We start from the raw sequence: 21,381 nt of genomic DNA, 5'->3' as shown, positions 1-21,381 counted from the left end.
GTTCTCAAAACAAACTTTAAAAAAAAAAGGAACTAGTTTTATGTCAGTAAACCTGGGCTAGGACATGCTGGATCAAGTGTTATATCAGGTCATTTCCAATTCTGATCATTGCTTTACTCCACTGCAGTCATAATCTGAGCTGGGTATCACTTACATGTGGAATCTAAAATATGACACAAATGAACTTATTTACAGAACAGAAACAGACTCACAGACATAGAAAACAAACTTACGGTTACCAAAGAGGAAGGCAGGGAGGGATAAATTAGGGGTATGGGATTAGCAAAGACAGACTACTATATATAAAATAGATAAAGAACAATAAGCGGATTCTTAATCTACTTATTATATTTCTTAAAATAGATATTATTCATTGAGTATGCATTAGGCTCTGATCTAAGCTAGGCTGTCAGTAAAAAATGTGGTTGCTATGGAAAGTAACAAATTTTGTCTGTTATTGGTTTTTTTTCAAATGATCTATACATTCCTTTCGGATGTGGCTTGAAGTCATCTTAATCATCACATTCCTCCCAGTCCTTAGCACAGATGAATAAATCCTGCTGGTTTAAACACACAAAAATGGAGCTTCAACGACATTGCACTATTTGTTCATAGACAAAATCTGGAGAACTGAGGTTCAAACCAGAATTTTCTGGAGTAAAGTCATAATCATTTTACAGAGTGTGGTCTTGGGCTATTTTTTTATTTTGTTTTCCTGTTTCATGTATTCTTTCATTCATTCAATATTTTCTTTATTATTTTATTTTACTTAGGTATAATTGACATACAACATTATATTCATTTCAGGTGTAAAGCATAATGATTCCAAATGATGACCACAATAAGTCTAGTTAACACTGGTCACCAGACATAGTTACAAAATTATTTTTTTCTGGTGATGAGAATGCTTAAGATTTACTCTTTCAGCAACTTTCAAATATGCAGCGCAGCATTATTAACTATTGTCACCAGGCTGTACATCACATCCCTATAATTTATTTATTTTATAACTAGAAGGTTGTACCTTTTGACCTCCTTTACCCATTTTGCCCACCACCCACACTGGCAACTACCCACCTACCTCTGGCAACTACCAATCTGTTCTCTGTATCTATGAGCTTTTTTTTTTTTTTTTAATTTTGGATTCCACATATAAATGAGATCAAGTGGTATTTATCTTTCGCTATCTGACTTATTTCACTAAGCATGAATGCCCTCAAGGTCTATCCATCACAAATCCAATCACAAATGGCTTGATTTCATTCTTTTTCATGGCTGAGTAATATTCTATTGTGCAGTTGACCCTTGAACAACATAGGGGTTGAGGGTACTGCCCCCTACACGGTGGAAAACCCAAGTACTGCTATCTCTGCTTCAAAAGCAAAGGAACTGATAACTCACCCAAGGGCAGGAAGCGGAAACAGTTTGGATAGAATCAGGACTCAAACCCTAATTCTTTTGATTCCACATATTGTGCTCTCTAATCGAACACAAACTTTTCCCCACGTTTAGTTAATTTAAAAGCAATAAAATGGGGCTTCCCTGGTGGTGCAGTGGTTGAGAATCCGCCTGTCAATGCAGGGGACACGGGTTCGATCCCTGGTCCAGGAAGATCCCACGTGCCACGGAGTAACTAAGCCTGTGCACCACAACTACTGAGCCTGCACTCTAGAGCCCACGAGCCACAACTACTGAGCCCGCATGTCACAACTACTGAAGCCCATGCTCTGCAACAAGAGAAGCCACCACAATGAGAAGCTCGCATACTGCAACGAAGAGTAGCCTCTGCTCACTGCAACTAGAGAAAGCCCGCACACAGCAACGAACACCCAACGCATCCAAAAATAAATAAATAAAATAAATTTATTAAAAAATAAAAAAATAAAAAGCAGTAAAATGAAAATACAGTACTATATTTATTGAAAAAAATCTTTGTATAAATGAAACTCACAGTTCAAACTTATGTTGTTCAAAGGTCAACTGTATGTATGTATGTATATATACGTTTATATATATATATATCTCACATCTTCTTTATCCATTCATCCATCAGTGGATACTTATGTTGCTTCCATATCTTGGTAATCGTAAATTAGGCTGCATTGAACATGGGGGTGCATCTATCTTTTCAAATTAGTGTTTTCATTTTCTTTAGATAGATACCCAGAAGTGGAATTGCTGGATCAAATGGTAGTTCTATTTTTAATTTTTTGAGGAACCTCCATGCTGTTTTCCATACTGGTTGCACCAATTTACATGCCCACCATCCAATATTTTCTTAAATCTCTATATTGTTTTAAGCATTCTGGTAGGTTGGTGTAAAATGGTAAAAAAAAAAAAAAAAGTTAAAAAATAAACCTGGTCTTCATAATCATGGTGATCACAGTAAGATAAATATACCTGACAATAAATAAGCAAACAAATAGAAACATAGCACAATATTAATATTATGAAAGACACTGTGATGTTAGAATATTTTGATCATACTTCCACTACCACATCACATACGATTGTTTGAGGGAGTTGCATACATTTTTTCTTTCTTCCTTTTATGTATTTATTCATTTTTGGTTGCACAGCAAAGTGATTCATATATATATATATATATATATATATATATATATATATATACATATATATATATATATATACTTTTCCAGATTCTTTTCCATTATAGGTTATTACAAGATATTGAGTATAGTTCCCTGTGCTATACAGTAGGGCCTTGTTGTTTATCTATTTTACATACAGTCGTGTGTATCTGTTAATCCCAAATTCCTAATTCATCCTCCCCTTTCCCCTTTGGTAACCACAAGTTTGTTTTCTATGTCTGAGAGTGTATTTCTGTTTTGTAAATAAGTTCAGTTTCACACAGTTTTGATAATACCTTCGGTGTCACGTTTTAAACTATAATCTAAGATGAGTGAAGATGCACATTTACAGCATAGGGTCACTCAATGTTAGGGCCCTCCTTTAGGGGTCCTGAGATTATGCCTCAGAAGTCAGTGGATCTATTAAGTGGGAAAGACATGCCCTAAATGATTTCACGATTAGAAAAACCCAGTGGGATTTCAAACATGTGTGCCAATCCTACATTTCTTCTGAAATATAGATGCTGGTTTACAGTTCAGACACCTCCCATATGGTCATATCAATGTTGGGTACCTAGGGGTTGGGGGTGCCGCCAGGATTTATTTAATTAAGGACCGAGTATTCTCTGGAGCAGAACCAGGGAGATTGTCTGGTACGTGCCACTGTAGCTTGGAACAAGCTTTTCTAATATGCTCACTTCACTGAATCACATTTTTTAAAATTTATTTTTTTAATTGAAGTATAGTTAATTTACAATGCTGTGTTAGTTTCAAGTGTATAGCAAAGTGATTCAGTTATACATACATGTATATCTATTTTTTTCAGCTTCTTTTCCCTTATAGGTTATTACAAAATATTGAGTATCATTCCCTGTGCTATACTTGTTGTTTACTTATTTTATATATAGTAGTGTGTAACTGTTAATCCCAAACTCCTAATTTATCTCCCCCACCCCCACCCCTTTGGTAACCATAAGTTGGTTTTCTATGTCTGTGAGTCTATTTCTGTTTTGTAAGTAAGTTCATTTCATTTGTGTCATTTTTTAAGATTCCACATATAAGTGATATCATATGACGTCTGTCTTTGTCTGACTTAACTTCACTTAGGATGATCATCTCTAGGTCCACCCATGTTGCTGCAAATGGCATGATTTCATTCTTTTTTTTTTGGCTGAGTAATATTCCATTGTATATATGTACCACATCTTCTTTATCCATTCACCTGTCAATGGACCTGAGTCACATTTTAACTCTGTCCCTAAAACACAGGCCTTCAGGATAACCAGAGAAGTGACTCAAACTGACCTTGCGTCATTAACTCACCTTGGCCTTGGAATTGAAGAATGACCTGGGGAACAACTGAATGGGGAGATGGGAGACGTAGAATCATGGGTTTTTCTGATCCTTTATACGTTGAAGCCCAGCTTTAGTTTCTAACCACATCGAAGGCTCACTGCTGACAACAGATTGGACCCAGGCAGGATCCCCCTTGTTGCAGATCAGGTTGACGATCTCTGTCATCCCCAAGGTTCCTGCACAAGGAAAAAGAGGGTGTTACCCACTTCAGCCTGACGATTAACCGCACCACCACATCTTACAGACACTGTGTTATTTCAGCCATGAAGCCCCTGCCCATAACACCAACGGACGCTTTCATTTCTCACCTTACTGTTTCCCTTTCTTAAAAAAATATTTATTGACATAGCTTATTTTAAATTTTTCATTATTTTGAAAAGGAGTTAACTATAATAAAATTACTACAGCTCAGAAAATAAAGTTTTAATTTTTGTATGCAGAATTTCTCAAAACGTAGAATGCAAAATAGTTTCTATGGGAATAATCTAGGAATCTTATATTATGTATCTATATATCATCTTACTGTTTCCCTTAAATGTATCTCACTGATTCTTCATTCTTTTTTATTTTTGAGCAGAGTTAGTTCTTTATTGTATTTTTGTTTTTAGTAACAAAAGACAACAGATTGATCATAAGGGGATCAGTTCTTTTTAGATATGCATTTTTTTTGTTATTTTGCAAATGGTTTAAATCAGGGCTCAGTAGCCTTTTCCTGTATTGGAGTATAGTTGATTTACAATGTTGTGTTAGTTTCAGGTATACAGCAAAGTGAATCAGTTATACATACACATATATCCACTTTTTTTTTTAGGTTCTTTCCCCATATAGGCCATTAGAGTATTGAGTAGAGTTCCCTGTGCTATACAGTAGGTCCTTATTAGTTATCTATTTTATATATAGTATCGTATATATGTCAATAGGTAAGCATTTTAAAGCTTCAAGCAGTAGATGTCCAAATTTGGGCTAACTGTTAAATCTCTGAGGGAGAAGACAAAGTAAAGGATTACTTTTTATCCATTTGGAGGTATTGGAGTAATTTTTTTAAAAATCAGAAGAATGAAGCAGCATCTAGCAGCTGAGTGGGAAAGAAGGCTCCCAGTTGCTAATGAGTGTAAGAGAAGACCTTGCCATCATTTCCCCTTTCCCTGTTCTCACCATACTCTTTTTGGCAACCACTAAGCTCACCGAAAGAGAAGCTCCCTTTTCACTGCTCTCCAGGCTACTGGGTGTTGAGGTCACTCATGCTCCAGGCTCACCCTGAAAGTCATGCTTGCTCTTCCCCATATGTCCCCCACCGGCCTTCCCCCACCCCCAATATTATCTGTCTCCTTCCACTTGATAGAATTGTGAGTCTTCATTCTTCAAATACTCTGCTAATGAGAAGCTGCTGTATAGCACAGGGAACTCTACTCAATGGTCTGTGGTGACCTAAATGGGAAAGAAATCCAAAAAAGAGGGGATATAGGTATACGCATAGCTGATTGACTTTGCCGTACTGTAGAAACTAACACAACATTGTAAAGCAACTATACTCCAATAAAAATTACTTTAAAAAAAAGAAAGAAAGACTCTGTTCCTTGGGCTCCCCGAGACCATCTCCACCTTTTCCCTACTACTCTTTTTTTAAGTTTTTAAAAACATTTTTAATAGTAGTAAAATACACATCACTTACAATCTATTGTCTTAATCAATTGTATGTGATCCGTTCCGTAATGTCAAGTGCATTCCCATGGTCGTTAAGTGCATTCAAATCTCCAGCACTCTTTTCATTTTGCAAAACTGAAACTCTGTCCCCATGAAGCAACAGTTTGCCATTCCTCCCCCTCCCCCGGCCCCTGGCAATGACCATTCTACTTTCTGTCTCTATGACTTGAACGACTCTAGGTACTTTATATAGGTGGAATCCTACAGTATTTGTCCTTTTGTGTCTGGCTTGTTTCACTTTGCATACTCTCCTCAGGGTTCATCCATGTTGTGGCACGTGTCAGAATGTCCTTCTTTTTAGGGCTGAATCATATTCCATTGTATGTGTAGAGCACTTATCATCTCTCTATTAGTCCATTAATGGACATTTAGGTAAATTCCATCTTTTGGCTATTGTGACTCATGCTGCTATGAACAAAAGTGCACAAATATCTCTTTTTAGTTCCTGCTTTCAATTCTTCTGGGTATAGATCCAGAAGTGGCTGGGGCCCTTTTACTCTGCTTTCTACTGCTCAATCTCCTTTGCCCCCTCCTCATCAAATGTACAACATTGGATGCCCCCCACCCCAAGAACAATTTATTCCATCCCATACATATAGCTTGACTCACATAGGTACCAGTAGGCAAGGCAGAGGGAAAACAATTAAGACAGAAACCTTCGACAGACATCCAAAACTCCACTAAAAGAGGGACTTCCCTGGTGGCACTGTGGTTAAGAATCTGCCTTCCAAAGCAGGGGACATGGGTTCGATCCCTGGTCAGGGAACTAGATCCCACATGCATGCCGCAACTAAGGAGCCCATCTGCCGCAACTAACACCCGGTGCAACCAAAATAAATAAATAAAATTTAAAAAATAAATTTTAAAAAATGATTGAGTCTTTAAAAAAGAAAACTCCACTTAAAGAGTGAGCGCTTGCATCTTCCAAGCTCGGGACGCTCCACCGGAGCAGGGCACATAGACAATGCTAGTACAGAAAAGTAGACACCCAGACTTTCAGTGAAGCAGACATTATTTCCGACTTGACAATAGGCAAATGCTAATTTTTCCCTACTCAAATGAAGCGAGGGCTCCCCATGTGACTGGACACCTAGAAACACCACCTAAGAGAGAGTTTTCTGGGAAGTTTCAAAAGACGAAGCATGTATCTTGCTCTGACAGAAGAAAGACCTACAGAGGGAAAGACTCAGCCATCTGCAACCATCTGCTTTGTGCTTCTGAATGAGCCGATAGGACTTACTTCCCACAACTAACGCCACCCTCTTGCAGCCAAGAGGGTGCAAATTCGTCTTGTCCCAAATATTGTTAGGCAACAGACTGATTGTACCGTTGACCACCCTGCACAAACGCACTTTCTTAGTATTTATGTATATTTTCCAGTGATATTCCCTCATCTCTCATTTCCACTGGTCCAAACTGTAATGTCTCCACACCCTAAAAATTCTCGTGTCCAGCCCAAAAATGTCAGTAGTGCAGTATTTCAGAAACGCTGCCTAATCCAAACAATTACCAAATCACTTTGAACCCACAACCTAAATATTGCTTGGTTCCCATTTCCTCTGTCACATCCAAGTCCTAATCAAAGCCGTCAACTGCCTAACCAACTCAGGTAGCCTTTTCCAACCTGATATTGATCTCTGCTCTCTACTTATCCAGTGCTCTTAAAATTCCTTTAATGTAGAGAGGCCCCTCGTGATCTTTAAACATATGCTCCTTCCACTTTGCCATTTAAATGCTTTCCATGGATTTACATTGCTTTTGGATCATTTCCAAATTCCTTAGCATGATTTTTAGGTTCCATATTAATTTCCCATTTAAAACACATCCTGGAGATTATCATACTAAGTGAAATAATTCAGACAGAGAAAGACAAATATCATATGGGGAATCTAAAAAAAAATGATATAGATCAACTTATTTACAAAACAGAAACAGACTCACAGACTTAGAGAACAAACTTATGGTTACCAGGGGGGAAGGGTTGGGGGGCAGGGATAGATTGGGATTTAGGGATTGACATGTACACACTACTATATTTAAAATGGATAACCAGCAAGGACCTGCTGTATAGCACAGGGAACTCTGCTCAATATTCTATTAATAACCTAAATGGGAAAAGAATTTGAAAAAGAATAGATACATGTCTATGTATAACTGAATCACTTTGCTGTACACCTGAAACTAACACAACATTGTTAATCAGCTATACTCCAATATAAAATAAAAATTAAAAAAAAACACATGTATCATCCATATGATACAACTCAGGGAATATAGCCCATATTTTACAATAACTATAAATGGAGTATAACCTTTAAAATTTGTGAATCACTATATTGCTCACCTGTAACTTATATAATATTGTACAGCAACTATACTTCAATAAAAACACACATCCAGCCTCACCTCCTGCTCCTGCCCTGTTCCCACTCTCCACGATGATTTTTCAGGTTCTGGAATATCCCTCAGTGTCTTTCAAATCTGGACCATTCCATATGCAACCCGCCCTGCTCTGCTCTCTCTTCACCTCTGACAAAGACTCTCTCCTTGGCCAAATTTAGTGAGGCTCTTCAAGACCTCTTCTCTATGAGGCTACAACCTTGACCCTCTGTGCCCCATCCTTGCTGAGCCAAGTTTTAACAAGAATCCCGCAAAGTCAGTTACTGAGAATCCTCCCACACTTGATACTTGGTCAAAGTTCCCATCCCTTACCCTTGACTTCTAAGTCCTTTTCCCGTCTTCAGCACAGATTCTATTAGGCTAGTTTAGCAAAAATCTCCCTACCCTTGATGTCTAATCAAGTTCTTCTTAGTCATTTTCCCTGATGTCTAATCAAATCCTCTTAGTAATTTTCCATCCACTGACCCCCTCACTCTGCTTGTCCCCAGCTCACTGCTGCATTAGGAGTTGAACTCAGTCTCTTTTCCATACACACTGTCTTGAATAAAAGCTTTCTTGCCATTTTAACAAGTGTCAGAATAATTTTTCTTTCACAGCTAACAACTTCATATTTGCTCTTGACTTCTCAGGATAGATGTTTCTCTTTCTTCCCAGAAATTCTTCAGTAACCTCTCCCCTTTCACCACCCCACACAATTCCCTAAATCTGCCTTAGTGTTCCCTCATGTAAGTCTCTCTCTATATCTCTACAATGCCCTGGCAGTCACATCCTTTTGAATTATAATTCCTGTATGAATCCCTCTCTCTGAGTATAATGTCCTTTGAGACACCACACTAGTCACCAAAGTCACCAATGCAGGTAACCTCCTCAATTTCTGATCCCACCTTCTTACCTGACTTTGGGTAAGAAAGTATAATGACGTCTTCATCCCTCACCACAAATTTATCTCTCAAAGAGCTCAAGTTTTCAATAATGAATCTGTGGAAAGGAATCCCCTCAATCCACAAATCATCTCCAGCCATCTTGAAAAACAAAAACAAAAACAAAAACAAAACAAAACGAAAAAACCCAGCCTTCCAAGCCTGGTCTGGTTGCTCTGGTCTTAGCAATCTTAGATTCCTGATTCTGAACCAGGTCCTGTTATAAAGGGCAGAGAGACAGACAGAGCTATCCAATTTGCCTGCATGACAGCTATAAAAATGGGGAGTGTCACAGTCAGCCTGAGTGATCATTAGCTGACTAAGAATACTTCTGAGGTTTCAGCCGTTCAATCCACAGGAGAAGGTTGGTAAACAAGAGCAGATCCAAGAAATGTGAATGACTTTTTCATGGAAGGAAAACAAAATTTTCAGGGAAAGTAAACCTGATGCTCTTTTCCTGCCGTATCATTATTCTCATTCTCTGGACACTTTTTTCCCAGGTTACATAGCTAATAATCGACTACACGGAAAAACACCTCCCATTAAAATGGTGTATCAACAGCCCATAAAAATGGCCACTCTACTAATAGAAGTAGGTTAGCTTCATATAATATTTGGTCTGGAAAAAAACATGTAAGCCATGTTAACACATGACTCGCAGTATTTCTAAATGTCCACGAATTGGTGAAATTGGTAGAATTTTTAACATCCAACTAACATGACATGACCTGATATTTATTTACTTGCACATTTTTTTTTCCTGTCAAGAGTTTCTATGTTTGTGGACACTGAGATTCAGATGGGTCAGCTAAGTCTCCATAAGCCCAAATGACTTTGCCAGCTGCATATACAATAGCTTTCATCCTCTGTATATCAGAAGGCCTTAAAATTTTGGAGGGGCTAATAAATAACTCCAGAAAATGAATTTTGTGTCCTTTTTAAAATTTCTCTATGTTTTAAGAATAAGAATTATTTTGTGTTTGTGTGAATATTTAACATTGACGTATACAGAGTAAAAAGTCTATATAGATAGGAAAAATAAACCTTTACTTTTGTAATTACATATTTATTTATTGAGGGTGTGTTACGCCTGCAGCATATAGTTTGAAATCTGTGAGGCTCTTGTAGGCAGCATATAGATGGGTCTTATTTTTTGTATCCATTCAGCCATTTTATGTCTTTTGATTGGAGAAATTAGTCCATTTACATTTATAGTAATTATTGGTAGGTACGGACTTATTATTGCCATTTTATTCATTGTTTTCTAGCTGTTTTATAATTCCTTCATTGCTTTCTCCTTCTCTTGCTCTCTTCCTTTCTGATTTGATGATTTTATTTAGTGAAATGCTTAGATTCCTTTCTCTTTATCTTGTGTGTATCTACTGTAGGTTTTTGCCTGTTGGTTACCATGAGGCTCACATAAAGCATCTTATGACACAATCTACTTTAAGCTGATAACTCACCTTCCAAAGCATACTAATGTAATGGAAAGTGGGGTCCAGCTGCTCGCTGCTCCAAAGCCAATAAAGAGGCAAAATTGGTGGAAAAGAAAGTTTGCTTTATTTTGGATGCTGGCAACTGGGGGAGGAGGGGGGCCTTCTGTCCAAAGGCCGACTCCCCCCCACCCCACTGACAGTCCAGTGGGCATGAGCATTTATAAACGGAGGGAGGGGGCTACATGCAGAAGCAGCATAGTCAGCTCTGACAGTCATCTTGAACTTGGTCATCAGTGGTCTGACCAGTGTCATCTTGATTGTTTTGAGTACATTTAGTCTTCAGTTCCAGGGTTGGTTTGTTTCCATTTCCTTGAGGTCAATTCTCAGAATTGTGGCAGCTTATGTCATGGCTACAGTCTGGTCATCATGTAGTTAACTTCTTCCACCTGGTGGAGTTTTCAGTAACTATATGACAGCTCACAGGATATGGCTCAGAATATTATCTATAGCCCTTGAGAAGGAACTAAAGGTCTTTGACTCTGCTTAATGACTAAACTATTATTATTTAGTCTTGTTGGACAGTTTTCCTTTGTTTCTGCATTTTCTCATTTCTCTGATTAAACTTATTCTTTGGATAAAGTTTTTCCACAGACAAAAGGCAGGCTAAGGACATGGGGGGGCAAGGACCATAGGGTCCTGCTCTGTTTCACTAAAACTCTACATTTTACTCTTCTCCTCCACATTTTATGTTTTTGATGTCACAGTTTACATCTTTTAACATTGTGTATTGGGACTTCCCTGGTGGCGCAGTGGTTAAGAATCCACCTGCCAATGCAGGGGACATGGGTTCAAGCCCTGGGCTGGAAAGATCCCACATGCCACGGAGCAACTAAGCCCATGCGCCATAACTACTGAGCCTGCACTCTAGAGCCCGCAAGCCACAACTACTGAAGCCCGTGTGCCACAACTACTGAAGCCCGTGTGCCTAGAGCCCATGCTCCACAACAAGAGAAGCCACCACAATGAGAAGCCTGTGCACCGCAACGAAGAGTAGTGCCCACTCGCCGCAACTAGAGAAAGCCCACGTGCAGCAACAAAGACCCAACAGGCCAAAAATAAATAAAAAACAAACCAAACAAAAAACCTTGTGTATTCATTAACTAATTGTAGTCATAGTGATTTTTAATACTTTTGTCTTTTAACCTTCATGCTAGATTTATATGTGACTTATCTATCTGTCACAATTATTACATTAGAGTTTTCTGAACTTATCTATATATTCTGAATTTATCTGTACATTTACTTTTATCAGTGAGATTTATAACTTCATATGTTTTCCTGTTACTAATTAGCGTCTTTCATTTAAGCTTGAAGAAGTCTCTTTAACATTTTTTAAGTCCAGTCTAGTGGTGATGAATTCCATCAGCTCTTGCTTGCCTGGAAAACTCTTTACCAACTTTGCTGGGTGAAGTAGTCTTGGTTAGAAGTGTTTTCCTTTCAGCACTTTGAATATATCCTGCCACTCCCTTCTGGACTGCAAAGTTTCTGCTGAAAATTCTGCTGATAGCCATATGGGGGTTCCTTTGTAGGTAACACTTTGTTTTTCTCTTGTGCTTTCAAGAGCACACATTGCTCCAGATTCTCTTGCCAGAGAAGCAGGGATGGGAAGGGACCAGGTGGAGATCGGGTAGCAAGCCAGTGGTGGAGGGGAGATCCCAGCCAGGGCTTCTGGTTTCCTAGGTGCACAGAGGGACCCACTCAGGTGGCTTCAAGAACCTCAGAGAGGCCCCCAGCAGCATATGAATGTTCTGACTTCTCTGTATCCTCACCAACAGTTATTGTTATCTGACTTTCTTATTCTAGCCATCCTAGAGGGATGTGAAGCGGTATCACATTGTGTGTTTTTTTTTAATTGAAGTATAGTTGATTTACAATATTATATTAGTTTCAGGTGTACAGCATAGTGATTCACTGGTTTTATATTTAAGTTAATATCTTGTTAGTTCATTTCTACTTGTCCCATCTGTTCTGATTCATTCCCCCCCGTCACCATTCCATTCATCTCTGCTATGGGCTCAATAGTAATACCTGTTTCTTTTTATTTTTTTAAATAAAAATAGGCTAACCCATCTCTATCTAGGCTTAGCCCCTGACTCTTGACCAGAATATATTAAAACAGTGAGAAGTTCCCCAACCACGGCGAGGCCAGCCGTTGCTTCCCTCTCACTCCCGGTGGCCATGCCTCCATTTATTTAGTCATTTCAGTTGTGGAACTAGAGATATTACCATCCTGCTGCAGACTTTCCTGTACTTGGACAATGAACCAGTACTTCTCTACATATGGACGACAAACATTGACCAGAGGCTGTGCTTTTTGCCCTCTGGCTTACCCAGTATCTCTTTCTCTGAGCTTTTCTTCCAGCCACTTTCTGTGTCACACCAAATCCCAAGACACATTTTGAGCTTTGCTTACTGTGCTAAAAATCACGGGACATTATTACAATTCCAAAATCTCTGCAAAATATGTTTATGTAACAGCAAAGGGCACAGGGAGATTGAAAAGAATCAGGAATAGTGGATATGCTTGGAATTCCCAATAAGAAAGAGGTTTCTCTCTCTCTCTCTGGTAACTTATGTTACCAAAGGGGAAATGTGGGGGGAGGGATAAATTAGGATTTGGGGATTGACATATACACACTACTATATATAAAATAGATAACCAACAAGGACCTACTGTATAGCACAGGGAACTATACTCAATATTTTATAATAACCTATAAGGGAAAAGAATCTGAAAAAGAATATATATATAAAAGAATATATATATGTAACTGAATCACTTTGCTGTACACCTGAAACTAACACAACATTGTAAATCAACTCTACTTCAATTAAAAAAAATAGAAGTACCTATGACTTGCCAAATTCTTTCTATTGCCCTCAACCAGGAAAAAGGATTGTGAGGTCTTTAATCTATGTAGGACAAGCAATTATTTCAGAGCATGTTGTATATTTGAGGGCTTAGTTTTTGTTTTCTGGGTCTTGAGAGCAAGGAAGAAGCTATATTCATCCAGGTGTTACAGAAACACTGGGGAGTTTGCCCCCAGACTGATCTATATTAAAACAATTGTTAGACCTATGTTGCTGAAAGAACTTGGAGTAAATATTTAAGCTCCCTGAACAAAAATGTTCCTGGGTGTTCCATGACAGCAAAACCAACTTGAAAGAGATTACAAGGGCTTTAAAAACACACATGTGACCTCCTTGGCACACAATCAATGCTCCAAAATTGGATCTTTGATTGTAATTATATTTCTCCATTGACTATATGAACTCCATTTTTTTGGCCGAGCTGCGTGGCCTGCGGGATCTTAGTTCCCCGACCAGGGATGGAAGCTGCGCCCCCTGCAGTGGAAGCGAGGAGTCTTAACCGCTGGACCGCCGGGGAAGTCCTCTTTGAGCTCTTTATAGAACTGAAACCCCCAACAAATGGAAGATGTTAGCATTCTTCATTCCAGAGAAGACCACGTGAGGCCAGATGAAAGGAGTGCAAGCCCTGCACACACCCTAATCCTTACCAGCAGCCCCACCCTTGAACCATGGCTATAAAGCTCCTCACCAAATCCTCCTGAGTTGGGACACACAGTTTTGAGGGGCGCAAGCCTGCTGCGTCCCCCTTTGCCTGGCAAAGCAATAAAGCTGTTCTTTTCTATTTCACCCAAAACTCTGTCTCCGAGATTCGATTTGGCACCAGTGCACAGAGGCCAAGTTTTCGGCACCCGCTACAGTGACTCAGCTGCCTACACTGTCTGTACCAACAGTATGGCTTATACCGAACACCTGCTTCCCTTCTGGGAGTCTGGGATTTGGGTAGGCGCTAGGCAGAGGGAGCCTTTGTGACCAGCCCCCAGTAAAAACCCTTTGGCCCTAAGTCTCTAATGAGCTTCCCTGGCGGACACCTCACAGGTGTTGATGAAAAGATTAATCAATAGTTGATCTAAGAAAGAAATGGAATTTTTTTTTTTTTTTGGCCGTGCCGCATGGCTAGTGGGATCTTAGTTCCCGGACCAGGGATTGAACAGGGCCCTTGGCAGTGGGAGTGCCGAGTCCTAACCACTGGACCACCAGGGCATTCCCAGAAGTGGAAAATTTTATTCGAGCCAACCTGAGGGTTAGAACCCAGGAGACAGTCTTTCAGAAAGCTCTGAAGACTGTTCCACCCATTAGAGGTCAAAGCACAGTTATATAAGTTTTTGAGACAAAGGGTTATAGTCAGGTGACGTATTGACAGTGTACACAATCCAGATCTACACGTACACAAACAAACTGAGTAGTGGTCTACGCAGATAGGGTAGGGGGTGTCCAGAGAAAGGGAACCAGGCATGGCTTTCTTGACACAGAGAAGCCATTTTTGGCCTGAGCCACTCTGTGATCTGAGCTTTCCCGCAGTGCTTATCCTTGAACAGGGCTCACTAATTAATGATCTTGAGGGAACAGAGGAATGCAGGAATAAAGGACTGTTATCAGGCAAGCGAAGTGACAGCAGCAAAGATAATAAATCAGTTGTAAAGACTCCCAGTTCTGTTTCGACATTAGCCTGAAGCACATCCTTGAGCTGTTTTGCGGAATTTAAACCCTCCTCAAGGGCCCAACCGCCAGATGAACTGGATGATGTTGACCTTTTCTGACCCTCTTGACTTCAATCAACTAACACTTGGACTCAACCTTGGCCCCAATTCTATGCTGAATTCTCCTCCCTTAGCTTAGAACTTCTCCAATTTTGCTGTTTGGGAAAAATCGCTGGTGTTCTCCTTCCTTGCTGCAAGTAATACATCCTTCTTAATCCCGATCTTTGGCTTGGTCGTGTCTTTTGGTTCGATGCCCACCAAGAGGGGCATCCAGTTTTTGGGTAACAGTGGGTCATGGGTCATTGTCGCCCCTGACAAGATTAAGAAAGAAGTGTATCTCCTGAGTAGGTCTGGTTAAGGCAGGTGCACAATACACATTAAAGGGGAGGGAAGAGGCTCAAACAGGCAGAGAAAATCCTTACATTTAAATTTTCTTGTCTTGACGTAAAATATGAGCTGGATTTCATCACTGGTGTTGTCACAGTTTGTCACTGGAAGAATTCAGTGTGATCAGCGCAGGGCCTTCCCGGGTGGTCCAGTGGCTAAGACTCCGCGCTCCCAATACAGGGGGCCCGGGTTCGATCCCTGGTCAGGGAACTAGATCCCACACGCATGCCGCAAAGAAGATCCTACATGCCGCAACTAAGACCCGGTCCGAGGAATAAAGACACAGACGTAGAGAATGGACTTGAGGACACGGGAAGGGGGAAGGGTAAGGTGGGACGAAGTGAGAGAGTGGCACGGACATATATACACTACCAAATGTAAAACAGATAGCTAGTGGGAAGCAGCCGCATGGCACAGGGGTGGGATAGGGAGGGTGGGAGGGAGACGCAAGAGGGAGGGGATATGGGGATATATGTATACATATAGCTGATTCACTTTGTTATAAAGCAGCAACTAACACAACAATGTAAAGCAATTATACTCCAATAAAGAAGTTAAAAAAAAAAAAAGACCCGGTCCTGACAAATAAATTTAAAAAAAAAATTTATTTATTTAAGTGTGATCAGTGTGACTCACAAGGAGAGGACTTGGAAGCTTGGGCTTGGTTTTCTGCAGACCCCACCCCATGTGCCTTTACCTTTGCTGATTTTGTCGTGTATCCTTGGCTGCAATGAACCATAGCTAAGAGTACGACTCTACGCTGAGTCCTGTGAGGCTTCCTAGGGAATCATCCAACCCGGGGGTGGGCTTGGAGGCCCCCAACACACCCACATTCAGCCCCTTCTGCCTCCTCATCCTGCCAAGTCAGCCCCACATCTGTTGCCCCTCCGGCTGGGTTTGCCTTGATGCACCCTCCATCCCAGTACTTGCCACCGGTATCCAGGCGTATGGATATACTTTTTCAAGCTCATCTAGATTCCATACATACTTTTTATATTTCCTTCCAGTATTTTACATCTTTTTTTTGAAACAACTAGCTATGTGATTTTGCCTGAATAACTATTATGGGATTCAGTTTCTTTATCTGGCAAATTAGGGGATTGGTCTAGTCTTATCCATGGTCCCTCTCAGGCCTCAAATTCAAAAATATTGTGTGACCGTGTGTCAATTTTTAGAACCTATATATAAGAGGTGGAAAACTCAAATGTTTAGAGGTGTTAGACACACAGGATCAATGAGTGAAGTGTGGTAACTATGGCTGACAGTGAACCATGCAACAAAAGACCATCCAAAGCTGTGTGACCAAGACAACCTACCATGTGGGAGAAAATATTTGCAAACGATGCGACTGACAAGGGCTTAAACTCCAAAATATACAAACAGCTCATACAACTCAATAACAAAAAAAACCCCAAACAACCCAATACAAAAATGGGCAGAAGACCTAAATAGACATTTCTCCAAAGAAGACATACAGATGGCCAACAGGCACATGAAAAGATGCTCAACATCACTAATTATTAGAGAAATGCAAATCAAAACTACAATGAGGTACCACCTCACACCAGTCAGAATGGCCATCATCAAAAAGTCTACAAATAACAAATGCTGGAGAGGGTGTGGAGAAAAGGGAACCCTCTTACACTGTTGGTGGGAATGTAAATTGGTGCAGCCACTGTGGAAAACAGAGGCTCCTCACAAAAGTAAAAATAGAACTACCATATGATCCAGCAATCCCATTCCTGGGCATATATCTAGAGAAAACCATAATCTGAAAGGATACTTGCACCCCAGTGTTCAATTGCAGCACTATTTACAACAGCCAAGACATGGAAGCAACCTATATGTCCATCGATAGATGAATGGATAAAGAAGATGTTGTACATATATACAATGGAATATTACTCAGCCATAAAAAGGAATGAAATAATGCCATTTGCAGCAACATGGATGGACCTGGAGATGGTCATACTAAGTGAAGTAAGTCAGACAAAGACAAATATCACATGATATCACTTACATGTGGAATCTAAAATACAACACAAATCAACATACCTACAAAAAAGAAACAGACTTGGAGAGAACAGACTGGTGGTTGCCAAGGGGGGGGAGGTGGGGGGGAAAGCATTGGGAATTTGGGATTAGCAGAGGCAAACTAGTTTATATAGGATGGATTAACAACAAGGTCCTACTATATAGCACAGGGAACTATATTCAATATCCTGTGATAAACCATAACGGAAAAGAATTTGAAAAAGAATATATATATATATGTATATAACTGAGTCACTTTGATATACAGCAGAAATTAACACAACATTATAAATCAACTTTACTTCAAAAAATTAGAAAAAAAAAAAGCTGTGTGACCTTGAGGAGGGCGCTCAGCTTCTCTGTGCCTGTCTCTCCATATGCAAAATGAGGATGACAGCAGAATCCACTTCAAAGGCTTGGTGCAGAAACCCAATGAAGTCATTTGCATATTGCATTTAGCAAAACATCTAGCAGGAGACTAGAGCTTGACAAAAGTTAGCCAGTACTATTATTAATGATTTTAAAATTGAAATAATAAGAAACTACCCTTTAAGTTTCAGGGACAATGACATGAGAATAATGCAGGTAAAGCATAAACACGTAAGAGACACTTAATAAAAAGTCACTGTATGAGTCAAGGTTCTCCAGAGAAACAGAACGAAACAGAACGGATAGGAGAGATATCGATACAGATATATACTATATATTTATTATGAAGAATTGTCTTATAATAATTGGTTCATGATTGGCAGAGAAGCCCCACAACTGGGGAGAACCAGGAAGGCCAGTGGTTCCAGACCAAGGGCAAGAGAAGACCAATGTCCCAGCTCAACAGTCAGAGAGAGAGAGAGAATTCGCCCTCCCTCCACCTTTCTGCTCTGGCTTGGGTGACCCCTACCCACACTGGGGAGGACCATCTGCTTCACTCAGTCTACCAATTCAGACACTAACTCTTCCAGAAACATCCTCACAGACACACCCAGAAATAAACATCTGGGCACCCTGTGAGCCAGTCCGGTTGGCACATAAAATTAACCATCACCGTCCCCCAAAAAGAAGGTGAGGGAAGATTTATTTTGAAAATACCGTAAGACCATACTATAAGACATCACAAAGTAGTGAGCCACGGGCTATAGCCAGCCTCCACGTGTGTTTGGCCAATATAGTGTTTGCAAAAAAATTTTGATTAGTTCCCATCTCTGAAAATGGAGATGCTTTCCACACGCATTGGAATTTCTTGGCGGGGGTGGGGAGGATCACAATTTAAGAGAATTAATTCTAGGTCTGCATTCCACGTAGCGACGCTTTGCTGGAGATTAGGGATGGCTTCGCAGTATGCAACAATCCCCATCGCCCCCTGCGTCTCACACCCAGACAGCTTCCCTCACTTGCCCCATTCGCCTGGCTCCCCCCAGGGAGCCGAGATTGAGATGCCCGTAGAAGCAGCACCCCTAGTTCCGCGGAGCAATTGCGGGATGTGGCCACCAGGTGGCACCACGGTTGTGTGCTGTTCAACCACCAGGTGGCGCGCGAGTCATTCCCACGGGCCAGAGGCTCTCAGAAGAGCATCTCACACCTACCAGAGGCCCTACTATGTACCAGCAGCCTCACGTGTTTCTTAAATCAATCCTCACACGTGCACAGAGGGAGTCATGCTTCCTACGTGGCAGCAGAGGCTCAGAGACAGAGGCTGTGACTCAGTGTCTCCATTTATAAGACAGGCGCTGCAGCAAGGATTCCATGAGATGGTGTGTCAAGTTGTTGGCAGAATTTCTGCTGCGTAGTCAGGGTCCTTCCAGCTCCGGGGTGGAACCCTGACTTTCAGCTGGTCCGAGGGCAGCCTGATCAAGGCTACCCGTCTCGGCCTCCCTTGGCAGCCAGTGTTCTGGGCCATGGGACGTGGCATAAGTGGTGTGCCCTCCTCACCGGCCTTCACCTCATCTCTCCTCCTTTACATGTCCCTGAGCTTCTTCCCAGAAATCGTCCCTGGGGTACCCCCTGCCCCCCCTCCCCTCCCCCAGCTTGGGTGAAGGAAGTACTTACTTGCTCATGATCTCCTGGGAGCCTGTACTTTCCTCCTCATAGCACTTTTCACATTCTTATGGTTACCTATTCATTTGTCTTCCCGACCCCTGCCAACACCACCCCATCCCAAAGGTGTCTGCGAGGTGCAGCTGACAGCCTCGTGGCAGGGCAGGCACTCTTGAGTGGCAGGAACGAATGAGGAGGTACTTTTGGACTAAAATGCCAGGCTCTCAACCTGGGCTGCACCTCCTGGGGAGCTTTTTTTTTTTTTTGTGGCCCCAGCTTCATTGAGCTATAACAGACATATAACACTGTGTAAGTTTAAGATATAAAATGTGTTGATTTGATACATTTATATATTGCAATATGATTACCACCATAGCATTAGCTAACGCCTCCATCCTATGACATAATTACCATTTCTTTAAAAAAAAACCCATCCCAGCACCACCTGGAGCCAACTGAAGCCCAGTGTCTGCGACGGGGCCCCGCCATGGTGATTCCAAGGGGCAAGAGATGAAGTAAATGCTATAGGTTGCTGTGAAGCTTTGCAACTAGGAAGGACCAGACCTTGCCATAATTTAGCGGTTATCAGGTTTCTATGACCCTTAAAGTACTGAGTAAGAATCTTAACTTTCTCATGTGTCTGTAAGGAGCCTAGCGCTCCTTAACTGACCCTTCAAGTGGTCAGAATACAAGCAGCTTTGGGCAGGAAAAAGCTCTGCAGGAAAGAGCTCTCTTCAAAAGGCATCCCTTTGTCTTGTCACTAATATTAAACCAGCTGCCCCCATGCTCTACTTATCTCCGGCCCTAACACACCTTTCAGATCTTTTGATCACACAATACCTTGCCTAACCTGTTGGTTTTTCTGTAGATCAAAGAGGTAGAAATGAAGAATAAGTAATTAACTGATGACCAGATCCCTTCCCTAGCTTCCCCTTCAGTAATCTCTCAAACAAAGTGTGTGGACAAGATAGCATCTAGAGAAAAATCACAAGAAGTCAACAAGCCTGCACACAGTGGGGGATGGTGACGACTCTGACCCCCCATCTCAGTGATTAACCGACATGACGTCCCTGTTTCCCTTTAAAAGCTTTCACGACGGAGCAGAATCTTCAGAGGTGGTTTCTGGGGGACGCTGCGTCCACCATCTCCCCAGACTGCTGGCATCCCGATAAAAGGCAGCTTTCCATTCCACCAACATTTGAGAGTATTGATTCGGTAAGTGGCGAGCAGGAGTGATTCGATAACAAGAAGCCACAAAGAAAAGTCTTGGAGTGCTTCCTCTTCCCACCACCCCCAGTACAGGATGACTGTATCAGCCAGGTTTCCTAAGCATCCTAATTTTAGCCCTTCTCCACATCATTTTCAAACTCGAGCACATCAGAACCACCTGAAGGCCAGTTAAAACACGGAGTGCTGGCCACACTCCCTGTGTTTCTGGTTCCGTGGGTCTGGAGTGGGCCCCAAGGAATTTGCGTTTCTAACAATCGCCCAGAAGGTGCAAGTGTTGCTGGTGAGGGGACCCGCAATTTGAGAACCATTAGCCTGAGTACTTCTTTTTTTTTTTTTGGCCGTGCTACACAGCTTGCAGGATCTTAGATCCCCGACCAGGGATGGAACCCTCACCCTCGGCATTGAAAGCGCTGAGTCCTAACCACTGGACCGCCAGGGAATTCCCAGCCTGAGGACTTTTTAGATTTTAATTTTCATGAAATAGTAATGAGCTCGTACTCAGGCTGGCTCTCATCCACGTGAGGTAGATGCATCTGAGACTTCCCCTGCCCTGTGGGGTGGGCACCATGATGCAGGCGTGGAAAGGCATTGGGAAGGCAGGTGAGGCGGGCCCTGTATCACCACCAGACTCCCCCAAGGCTCAGAGGATCCCTCGGAGGTGCGT

The 21,381-nt window shown here is 41.3% G+C and overlaps 1 protein-coding gene across 3 annotated transcripts in view; it reads right to left on the bottom strand.

The window, feature by feature from the left end:
* LOC309616936 (sulfotransferase 2A1-like) overlaps nucleotides 1–21,381 on the bottom strand; it is a 46,857-nt gene that overhangs the window by 15,242 nt on the left and 10,234 nt on the right. For 2 of the 3 annotated variants that reach the window (XM_082368346.1, XM_082368348.1), the window contains exon 2: nucleotides 3,915–4,123. Coding sequence is in view for 1 of the 3 variants with exons in the window: in XM_082368348.1 (XP_082224474.1) it covers nucleotides 3,915–3,981 (67 nt within the window). In the remaining 2 variants the exon portion in view is untranslated. Of the gene's footprint in view, nucleotides 1–3,914; nucleotides 4,374–21,381 lie in introns of those variants that run through there. The other variant, XM_082368347.1, reaches the window with a different exon arrangement.

Source organism: Balaenoptera borealis, assembly GCF_965194805.1.
Source record: "Balaenoptera borealis genome assembly, chromosome: 19".
Classification (NCBI taxonomy): Eukaryota; Metazoa; Chordata; class Mammalia; order Artiodactyla; family Balaenopteridae; genus Balaenoptera; species Balaenoptera borealis.
This window is presented reverse-complemented; position numbering and strand designations above follow the sequence as displayed.